An 11790-nucleotide genomic window follows, 5' to 3' on the forward strand; every position below is an offset into this window, starting at 1 on the left:
CAAAAATCATATAAAATAGTATATAAATGCATATAAAACATCCTAGATGGATAATATAATAGCATGGAACAATCAAAAAATTATAGATACGTTGGAGGCGTATCAGCGGCCGCCACGCGTCCCCGCCAGCTCCCCACCGCGCCGCGGTTCACGGAGCCCATCCGGGGCCCGCGAGGCCCATCCGCCGCTGCCGCCGAGCGCCTCCCGCCCCGAGCGCCCGCGCCGCCCTAGCGCCGCCCCGCCTCTGCTCGCTGGTCCCCGCCGCCGCTCGCCGCATCCCGCACCACCGCCGCCTTTGCTCGCCGACGCCGCCCCGCAACCCCACCACTGCTCCGCCGCCTCACTTTCGCACCGCCGCCGTCGAGTCACCCCGCGCGTCCCCTCAGCGTCGCCGCCTTCCCGCCGCTGCACCGCCTCGCGCACCCTCGTGGCCTTGCCGGAACCCGCCGCCCGCTCGCCGGAGCGCTGTCCCGTGCCGCCGTCTTCCATCCTCGCCGCCGCCAAGCTCCTCCTCGCGTCAGCCGCCGCACACAGCGTCTCGCCTCGCCGGTCTCCTCCTCGACTCCGGCCGCGCCGCTCGCCGGAGTTCGTCGTCGTCGCCAGATCCGGCCCGGATCCCCGCCTAGATCAGATCCACCGGGAGTCGATCGAAACGCCGCGCCCCCGTTCTGCTTCGCTCCGTCCCGGGTCGACCCCTTCTAGTTTTCGAAGGGTATATTTTCCTCTAAGTCCCCAGGATTTCATAATATGTGTGCATCTTCATCATGTCATATCTCCGTGCCCGTAGCTCCGATTTGTGCATATGATATATCAAAATGTTCGTCTCGGGATGCTCTTCATGTTAGTGTACTGTTGCATGCTTGTTTGTGTTCACCTTGATGCCCTAATACTTGTTGCAAGAGTGCTATATGATGTTGTCTGCTGGAATTTATCATAACTTGTTGATTTGTCATTTTCATTGCATTTTGTGTGTGCATCCTATGAGCATCATGTCTACATGTTTTAGGGACATATTCATGCCATATTTACACTGGTGCAATCCATGTATTTTTATGTGCCTTGTGATGACTAGCACAAGCTTGCAAAGTGTGCTACTTGATGTTGCTGATTTCAGACATCATCGAGCTGAACGTGTGCAGAACTCGGAGGTGCCGTATGTTCGGTGCTTGATCGGTCGAATCTAGAAGAAGTTCGACTACAGCAACCGCGTTGTCAAAATTCTTCTGCTTTCGGTCTACGAGGGTACGTAGACACACTCTCCCCCTCGTTGCTATGCATCTCCTAGATAGATCTTGCGTGAGCGTAGGATTTTTTTTTGAAATTGCATGCTACGTTTCCCTACATAGTCAGACCATGCTGGAAGCGGGCTTTTCCCATTCCGCGCTCGAGGCGAACGCGGATGGCCATTTGCGGGCCGCGGTTGACGCAACGACGGTTGCCCTGTTGCAGCTCCATCCTCGACGTAGCCGGACCGGCACTCTTGGCGCCACATGACTGGCCGGCGAAACGAGGAGGAAGACAACGAGGAGCCGCGCGCGCAGGGTGGACCTGATGCGGTCTCCTTTTGCACTCTATAGCGCCTAAAGCTAGCCGTAGTGCAGTAGTGTAGATATATAGCTAGCTAAGGGCATTTCTAACCGATCCACTAAAAATTAGTGGAGTAAAAGTTGGAGTAAATTTAGTGGAGTAAAATTTTACTCCACTAACGGTGGCCGCACCTAGCCGATTCCCTATAGTTAGCGAAGTAAAACCAAATTTGTGGTCGTTTTGTATACTAGCCGCACAAACACAATCTCTACACAATATATATATATCTTAAAATCATTCAAATTAAAGCATGGATAGCAATAATCGTCATAACATAAAGTTTCATCACCGCGTTTTTCAAATTTAAACATGCGAAGTTCACCCAAAAGACATCACTTCAAACACAATGTTTGATTCAAAATCACCACAAACATAACATGTTATATATTGTGGATCGAGCCAATCTTTGGCATGCACCGCCACCCTTTCGGCCACCACCACTCAAACGACGCCCTCGCCAAAGAAATCAACCTCGACATCCTCGCGGCCACCATCACCACCACCACCACCCCCCTCTCGGCCACCATCACCATCCTCTCGGCCACCATCACCACCACCACCACCATCACCACTATCACCACCACCACGATGACCACCATCACCAGTTCACCACCCCCTCGGCCACCATCACAACCACCATTTTTACCTTGTTGGCATTTCATCAAGCACTTGGCGGCCGCATTTTCTGCCGGCTGCAGCCGCCGCTCGCACCGGAGCAGTCACCGTAGGGGTAACCGGAGTCGCCGCACGAGGCGTAGGCACGGTCTTCTTCATCTTCTTCTTGGCAGCCGCCTCGGCGAGCGCCCGCCACCACCGCCGTTGGCTTTGGAGCTTGTTTGCCTCCAGTAGGTGCGGCAGGAGGGTGGCGTACCGTTGCCGGAGACGCAGTGGCCACCCCGGACACCATTGGCGTGGTTGGAGGCGGGGCTTGGACCCGGTGGTTCTTTGTCATCCCCAAGCTTTTTTTCGGCACCGACGACATCGTGTGGGTGATTTCCGACGGCGAAAAGCCGGCGCCGGTGGCCGGCTGAGTGAGGGGGGTTGGCTATCCATTCTGGTCAGCTCGAAGGTCATCGGTGGCGGTGGCAGGGGCGGGAGGCAGTGCGGCGCGGGAGCGCGAGAGGGAGTTTTACTTGTCCGCCGCACGATGGAGTATATTTAGGGAAATCTTAGGGGGAATAGGGAGTTGGAGTAAAAATTATACTCCGTTAACATTTTTAGGGGATCGACTAGGTCCACCGTAAGGGGAGTAAACCGAAAATTGTACTCCCTTATGGCCATATTGAGGATTGGTTAGAAATGCCTAAGGTACATTTTGGAGCTAGAATGATGATCGAAGTCGATCTGTAGTTTGATCTTAAATTGGCAGCACGTAATATATTTTATGGCCAATCGATTCAGTGAACTAAGTTATATATATATGCATATATAATCAAGTTCAACTTCATTTCGTATGTGCGCACGTGTATATAATCGAATTTAGAGTGATATATTTAAGAATTGCCAGAATTTTTGCCAATTTTGATGGGCATAATAGAGGTTCGGCAGCAGGACAACGTCACTGATATTTTGTGGATCATTTGCAGCGTTGAGGCTGAACCCCTGCCGGTGCTGGCAGTTTCAGTGGCGCCGTGGAAACCGGGAACGTTTGCGATATTTTGCAATAATCAGGGGTGTTCATGCCGTAGACAACTTCACTAATACCTGTATAGCATAGACACCCATGTTTTTTGCCGGATAATTCTAAACACAAGGACGATTATGCAGGATTCACGAGCCTCTCTACACTAATTATCCCCCCCCCCCCCCCCCCCCCCCCCAATTTTCAAGGATGGGGCCGTCGCCCTCTCTAATCTCCAATCAAACACCGCCAGCTAGCACCATTCGGTAAAGTATGTAAAATCTGTCCGTTGTTCTAGCATTGCTCTTTTTTGCCACACTGGTAGTATTTCGGTTTCAGAGTCGACACCACTAATTTTTTTTGATAACTGAGTCGACACCACTAATTATCTATACGTACAAAAGTTTTTCTACTAGTGGTTGTTTTTTGTTGCAGTTGGATTCTACTAGTGGTTGTTAGAGCTCCTTATTAACATAATTGGAATGGCTATGAATATTTCTAGAGCGAGATATGTTCTGCTGATCTCATATCATTTAGTCTTAATTATATCTTACCACTACGTGTCACTTCTTTTGTGGGTTACCACTACGTGTCATTGACATCGCAGTGCTTATAAAAGTGGCTACTCTTGCCTTGCTGTTCTTCCAAGCAAATTAAGCTGCGACCCATCCTGATGGAGCTAAGCACAGCCACTCTCCTGTCTATCTCTGTCGCCTCACTGGCGATTCTTGTGTCGTTGCTTCGCCGCAAATCGGCACCAAGCTCCAAGAGGAGGCGGCCTCCTGGTCCACGGTGTCTCCCCTTCATCGGAAGCCTCCTCCACCTCCTTACCTCGGAGCCGCAGGTCGCTCTCCGGGACCTGGCGAAGAAGCACGGGCCGGTGATGTACCTGCGGCTGGGCCACGTCGACACCGTCGTGATCTCCTCCCCGGCGGCGGCACAGGAGGTGCTCCGGGACAACAGCCTCACGTTCGCGTCGCGGCCGAGCCTTGTGGTCACGGAGATCCTATGCTACGGGAACACTGACATCGCCTTTGCGCCGTACGGCGCGTACTGGAGGACGCTGCGAAAGATCTGCATGGTGGAGCTGCTGAGCGCGCGGAAGGTGAGGCAGTTCGCGCCCATCAGGGATAGTGAGATCCTTTCCCTTGTTAGGAATGTCCGTGCTGCCGCCGGAGGTGGCGAGCCAGTAAATCTCGGCGGACTGCTCGTGTCTTGCTCGAACACGATCAGCGCAAAGGCGACGTTCGGTGAGGGATGCGACGCCGACCTCCAGGAGCAGTTCTTGTCTGCGATCGGCGTGGCACTGGAGTACAGCGGGGGGTTCTGCGTCGGGGACCTCTTCCCGTCCCTGTGGTTCGTGGATGTCGTCACTGGAGTGAGACGCCGGCTCTGGCGAGCGCACAGGGTCCTCGACGCCGTCTTTGAGAAGATCATCACTAGGTGCGAGGCGCGGCGGAAGGAGAAGAAGTCAACGGCGACGACCGGCAGCGGAGATGATGACCTTCTGAGCGTCATGCTCAGGATCAAGGACGAGGACGGCCTTGAGTTCCCCATCAGCACCACAAACATCAAGGCAATCATAGTGGTAAAGTGTTTTTCCCTTGAAAGATTCACATGGTCGATGAGTAGAGTAGTACTCTCTATGTGTTATTTTTCTGATTCATGTTCTTCGTGTCGATTAATTTCGATTAGGATATGTTCACGGGAGGAACCGAGACAACATCATCAGCAGCTGAGTGGATCATGTCGGAGCTCATGCGGAACCCGGAGGTAATGGCGAAGGCGCAGGCCGAGGTGCGACGAAAATTCGACAACAAGAACCCACAAGACCACGAGAGCCTCATAGAGGGGCTGTGCTACACGAGGATGGTGGTGAAGGAGGGCATGAGGTTGCACCCGGTGCTGCCGCTCCTGCTCCCACGTGTATGCCGGGAGACCTGCGACGTTGGCGGATTCGAGGTCACGGAGGGCACCAGGGTCATGGTTAACGGGTGGGCGATAGCGAGGAGTCCCGAGCATTGGCAGGACGCCGAGGTGTTCAGGCCGGAGAGGTTCGTGGATAGCACGGCGACAGACTACACCGGCACGCGGTACGAGTACTTGCCGTTCGGCGGTGGGAGGAGGATGTGCCCCGGCGGTAACTTTGCGATGGCCACGCTGGAGCTCACTGTGGCACGGCTTCTCTACTACTTCGACTGGAGCCTCCCCAACGGGATTCGACCGGAGGAGCTCGACATGGACATGATCGTCGGTGCAACGGCAAGAAGAAGGAACCAACTGCACCTAATTGCAGCGCCCTATAATGTCCCAATTGATCTTTAAAGCCGATGTTTGTTTTTTTTATTGCGGGGTTAAAGCCGATGTTTGTGACAGTTCACTTTCGTTGTTCTGCCATGTGGGATGAATTTCTACATGTCTTGTTTTTATGCAATGTAATGGACAAATAAATAATTTCGGCAGATAACATTGTATCGAGTAAAATTCAGGTCACTTAATTGCGCATTTTGGTCATCCAACAAATAAAAGAGCGATCCAACCCGCAAGACTTTGTATGACCCATATAGATAAACCAAAACAAGGGAAGAGGATTTGGAGCTCCTGGATGCTCCACCCCCTATATGAACATTACTGGGTGCAGGGGTGGACCTACATAGGGCTGAGTGGGTGCCTAGCCTCACTCAATTTTTAAAATTCAAATAGAAATTGCTTGTATTCTAAAAGAAAAATTTTAAATTCTTTAAATTGTATAATAAATGCCCTAACTCCAAATGATTTGCCCCCACTCCACACTAAAATATTTCTTCCTACTCTCCCGCTAAAATATTTAGGGCGTGGCTAGGTCTCGGTCAACTGGGACTTAACCAAGTCTCAGTCAAGTGATATAGCATGTAGAAAGAAAAAAGAAAAACTGAAGACAAATTTTTTCCACAAATGTCCATACAAAATCAAAGGAAGATAGTATCGACTGAGACATAACAAAGACTCAGTCGACTGAGACTTAGCAAAACTGAAATATTAATCTCTTTACCAAGCTCAGTGAGTCTAACAATTATTTTTCTAATTTGCCTATTGCAAAAGGCTTCAGACCCGCCTTATATATAATGCAGCATGACCAAAAAGATATGACTCAAGAAAAAAGGCCAAACCGATACAAGGTGATGAAGAAATCATCTTACAAAGATGTTCTAATAAAAATCCTCTTACAAGGCAGATCAAATATAAAAGAAGAGTACAAGAGCTCACACCCCAACAAGACGAACTAAGGCTATTGACTAGAAGAAAACCCGTGCCTCCATGAGAAACCACCGAACATGCATGTAACACACACACCAAGCTGTCGTCGGAGAGGACACTCTTTGCTCTCGCTCCAAGCCATGAATCGCCAATTCTGCCTGCAGACGATGAGGAATGAGAGCTAGCGATGCCACTGACGTCCCATGTAAAAGATTAGAAGCCGCCGGGACTGCTGCATGCCAGAGTCGAAGGTGCATCGAGAAGGATCCAAACTTGCCCACCGACGTCAAAAACCCAATCCCGGACCGATCCCAAGCCCGTTTCTGACTGCCCTGGCCCATCAAAAACCCTCCCCCTCACGTGCGCGCTCCTTTTCGGCGCCAGCTGCCCGCATTCATGCCGCTTTAGAGCGCGCCGCTCAACATTGAAGACGGCTCAGGGCGGACCTGACCTCTCATTGCCTCCGTCATTGAAGCGGCGCACCAGCCGAGGGCGCCGCTCACGACGTGTCTCAGGTGTCCACGCCTGTTCAATGCCGGAGACGCGTGACTGGACAGGACGGTACGGATATCTACCGCGCCCGTTCAATGCCGCCGTTCGTCCGTCTGCCGCCATTAAGTAGGCTCGCCGGCCGAGGAACCCACTCCGGTGTCGCGCATTGATGCACCTGGACGCCTTGCCTCACCGTAATCCACTATATAAAGGCGGCCACACTCGGCTAACTCCACACCACAACTCCAGCCCGTCCACATCCTCCTCCCTTGCACTGCATCTGCCATGACCTCCAGCGGGAAAGCACTGTGGGGCAGTTTGTCGCCGGAGATGAAGCACGCGGTGGTTGCCCTTGCCATCGCTGGCATAGCCGCTATGCCAGGCGAATCGAGGCCGGCTTGCCGGTCAGCTCGCCCGAGGTCTCCAACGACGAGGATGACACCACGATGGAGACGGGCTCCGATGACTCCGCCTCGGCTCCCACGCCTCCTGTGCACGCCGGCTTCACCATGGAGCAGGCACAGACGCAGTTCAACGCCACCATGGAGGAGGTGCAGCCTGGCGCCGACGCCTTTGTCGGCGTTCCAACAGGCGCAAGAGGAACAACAGTACAACCTATTCCTCCCGGAGCAGCTCCGGCTGGTGGAGGGCAAGATCTACGGCGAGGCGCGAGCGAAGAGGCCGCGGAGGCCATGGTCGCGGCAAACCCAAATTTCATCACGGAACAGCGTGCCATCTACGATGTCGTACGCGCTCAAGCCGCCGCTCGCCAGGAAGCGGTAGCCGCGGAGGCGCAGCTTTAGGCGATCGCGGAGGAGAAGATAGCCAGCTATGCCTTCTACGCGCCGTCGACGAACCATCAGCGGCCCGATGGGATGACGACAGCCAAGGCGCCACCATTTTTCTCGTGGACCTGACGTCCACAGGCGACGGACAAGCCGCGGACTCCTCCAAGGATGAGTAGGCCACGGGAGGCGGCGGTGCCCTGTGTCCCATGTGGGCCGGTCCATCTCTCGTGTTCTACTCTTCCTCGCCGGAGACCGCGCCTTCACTTCATCGGTCTTATCGCTGGTGCTCATGGAGACAACGGAAGGAGGACGACACGGCCTTGGACACCGGGCGCTGCCGCTGTAAGATAGGTTTAGGGGCGGGTCTTTTTTGTTTTTTGTTTTAAGCGTTCGAAATGTAGTTAAATCCGATGTGTTCGTATGAAATCCGTTATGTTTGTACGAAATCCAGTCGTGTTTGCATGAATTTCATCTGGTTTTTCGAAAAACTGTTTGAAATATGCGACTAGCGTTGGATGTCGACATGCCGCATTCATGTCCGTGTACTGGCCCCTCTGTCTGCGGACGAATGCGGGAGGTTTTTTGCGGGTGGATTGCCGTTGGAGATGTCTAAGTCCGTATCCCACATTTGCAGGTTTAGGATTCCTTAGTGAAGACCATGCCCGTGGTTTCTGAACATTCGTGAAAACAATGCCAGGCTAGACCAATGTCAGCAGATTAGACTACAAGGGTGTCAATTCAGCATCCTTTTTTTTTTGCGGGTGAATTCAGCACCCATTATGTTACTGAAACGTGGACTATGATATTTGGAGCATGGTGCTCATGCTGAGCGCCAGAGATTTGTTTACCAAAAAAATATTCTGCTGCGTTAGGAGGACGAGCTACATCGACGTGCGGGGCTCGGAGGATCATTCGATTGGGCTAGGTGGGAGATGCTTGCGACCTGAACTTTGTCCTCCATGGCGCTGGTTGGGGATGCGCCTTTGTCCACTAGCGAAGATGCGTCTTAATCATGGTGGACAGCAGTGAGAAGTCCTATTACTAAATGCACCCAAGCAGGAGTATATATACACACAAACGCAAATGATCGGGCCGTCCGTCGCAATCATACACCGCGGCATGTGCGCGTGTAGTAGTAACTCCCAACAAACTGGCTAGCAGACCGCTAATGATTCCGTTGGTAGCGCTAGAGAACTCCCCGTTGGTCAATTGCCTTGCATAGTAATAAACAGAAAAACAACACAACTGAGCAGAGGGAGCACCACTATAAAACAAGAACACGATTTTCCTTTCGTAATCGAACAAGAACAAACATAGGGATAGTCCCGTCATGCGTACACTTGAAAATCAGAATGGATCATGACTATGTTTTGTGTTAGCCTAAGTTTGCGCTACCAATTTTTTTCTTTAAAAATTGCAGGATTTCTGCATTCATTAAGAAGAAAATAGTTGCTCGATTAATTAAGGAAAACCAAGCGAAAATCAAGTTGCCCAGTTAATTATGAAAAAAAGGGCAAAAAACCGTCACAATTGCTGAGCAACAAACATAAGACACCTCACTCACACCCCTCTAAAGAGGCCTCGTTGAGACAGCACGCACACGTCATCGTCATGACTCCGCCCTTAGAGGCGTCATCGCCGTACCAAAAACCTGAGCAAACGACTTCGACTTCGCCATAGGCGATCGTGGATTCAACCCATACTGTAGAGGCCATGCGGAGCTATTTGAAGATCCACGGAAGGACTCTGCAACTTGCGACCAGATGGCGCAGCTCCGACTCTAACGAAGAACTATATAGGAGAGCTGAGGATGGCTGGCGCCGCAAAAGATCACCGAACAAACCACCTGCAGCCCGTCATCATACGCCACCGGGCCCTGCCACTGCAACTTCGACTTCACAGCAACAAACCAGCTGAGGCAATCCCGCGAACACACCGGAGAAGAGCCGACTACCACAAACATTGCCGCATCTCCGACATTGCTCTGTCATCATCGTTGTCACAGAAGTCTTGACACCAACACCGACGTGGAGAGCAACCTCGTCGCCCACACGACATGAGGTCAAACGCGCTTGATGCCGCATAAATTTCGGGGCTGCCGTCCTGATCTTCATCGGCCATGCCGCGTCCCGCACAGCCCACCAACACCACCTTCTGGGGCCGCTGCCCCGGCATGCCACCGCCCACACCCGAGCAGTGCTGCACGACCCGGATGCTCGCAGCCTACGTTGCCCAGGGCAACTACATGCAGACCACGAACGCCGCACCACATCTGGGGCCGCTGCCCTAACATATCATCCAACCGTCCCCACTAGGACGCATCGACCGAGCCAACAACCTTGCCTCCCACGTAGCTCAAGGTCGTCACCCAAGCAATGTGACTGTAACCCTGCCTCATGGAGTTGCCGCTGCACCGCAACCCGAGCTGTCGTCCCGGCATACAACAATGATGCCGAAGCCGCTGCCCCGGCGTACACCGCCCATGACCGTGGGTAACTCCACATAGTATACAGAATGACAAATCACAATCTCGATCCATGCCAACTCAACAGACACCTTCAGAGATACCTGTAGAGCACCTTTATGATCACCCAGTTACGAAGTGATGTTTGATACACACAACGGATTCCTCCGGAGTCCGGGAGTTGTATGATCTCATGGTCGAAGGAACATGTATTTGACATTAAGAAAGCAGTAGCAATAAACTGAACGATCATATGCTATGCTAACGGATGTGTCTTGTCCATTATATCATTCTCCTAATGACGTCATCCCGTTATCAAATGACAACTCATGTCTATGGTCAGGAAATATTAACCATCTTTTGATCAACGAGCTAGTCTAGTAGAGGCTTACTAGGGACTTGGTCTTTGTTTATGTATTCACACATGTATTTATGTTTTTGATCAATACAATTATAGCATGAATAATAAACCTTTATCATGATTAATCAAATATAATAATAATCACTTTATTATTGCCTCTAGGGCATATTTCCAACACCGATCGTACACCACGTCAAGGACGAGCTCGCGTCGCCACCCGTCAAGGAGGTACCGCCGGTGATCACGAAGGCGTGGGCTGCATCCTCTATTACCTCAGAAGCGGCGGTGTCGGTTGTCCCTCGGGCTCGAGGGCCATCGTCTCCGAGGAGGAGCGCGCGGCGCAACAGCAGGCAAGGTACGATTGGCGCAACACCGCCCATCGCTCGACGTTTGCCAAGTCGGACGCGGCGCGGGAATGGATTCGCAATGAATCGGACCTTGCTGCTGCGTGGGCCCGGCCTCAACCGCTTCGTCACCACCGCGGAGACGGTCGCCAGGCGTCGCCATCGCCTTGATGGTGAGCTAGCCAAGATCGGCGAGTGGTTGCTTAGCGACTCCTCCGCAAATGCCGGCGGGGTCAAGCCCGCCGTTAGAGCTGCGCAGGCGCCGTCGACATTGGCCGCGGCCAGGCCCGTCCCTGAGGGGGGGGGGCGAACGGGGCGGCCGCCCTAGGCCCCTGGTGCCAGAGGGGCCCCAAAATGCCGAAGTATTGCCTATTATCCAGATTTCCTTCTTGCTATGATTTCCTTCCTTAATTCACGATTTTCCTTCTACGATCCTTAAAACAGGGGAAATCGTTAGGACACCGATAACTGCCACACGTGTGGTGTATCGGGTGGTTGTGCCGCACGCCTCGTGTGGCATGGAGAAGAAACAGCCCACACACCTACGTGTGGGCAAAACAAGTAATGCCCACACATCTCTTTTTTCCCTCCCGGTCCCTCTCACACGCGTGCGTGTGGGCGAAATAGATAACGCCCACACGCCCCATACGTCAGGCCTCGTACCTCGTGGTCCCGCACGCCCCGCGTGACAGTCACCGCGCGTCCCGCAGTTGCCATGGTCCAGACCCTCGTCCATGTTCGTTTAACTGCAGTTGCCATGTCGCTGAACTTCGGTTGCCATGTCGGACAACTACAGTTGCCATGGTTGCTCAACTGTAGTTGCCATCTAATGTCAAAAGTTTCAGATGCCATTTTTGGGCAACTGCAGTTGTTGCCATGTATGGTCTGGTTTACCA

The 11790-nt window shown here is 52.7% G+C and overlaps 1 protein-coding gene across 1 annotated transcript; it reads left to right on the forward strand.

The window, feature by feature from the left end:
* Positions 1-3872: 3872 nt before the first annotated feature.
* Positions 3873-5675, forward strand: LOC123049853 (9-beta-pimara-7,15-diene oxidase). The gene is made up of 2 exons (XM_044472718.1): positions 3873-4796; positions 4904-5675. The coding sequence occupies exons 1-2, from the start codon at positions 3882-3884 to the stop codon at positions 5531-5533; spliced, it is 1545 nt and encodes a 514-aa protein (XP_044328653.1). The 5' UTR covers positions 3873-3881; the 3' UTR covers positions 5534-5675.
* Positions 5676-11790: the final 6115 nt, after the last annotated feature.

Source organism: Triticum aestivum, chromosome 2D, assembly GCF_018294505.1.
Source record: "Triticum aestivum cultivar Chinese Spring chromosome 2D, IWGSC CS RefSeq v2.1, whole genome shotgun sequence".
NCBI classification, from domain to species: domain Eukaryota; kingdom Viridiplantae; phylum Streptophyta; class Magnoliopsida; order Poales; family Poaceae; genus Triticum; species Triticum aestivum.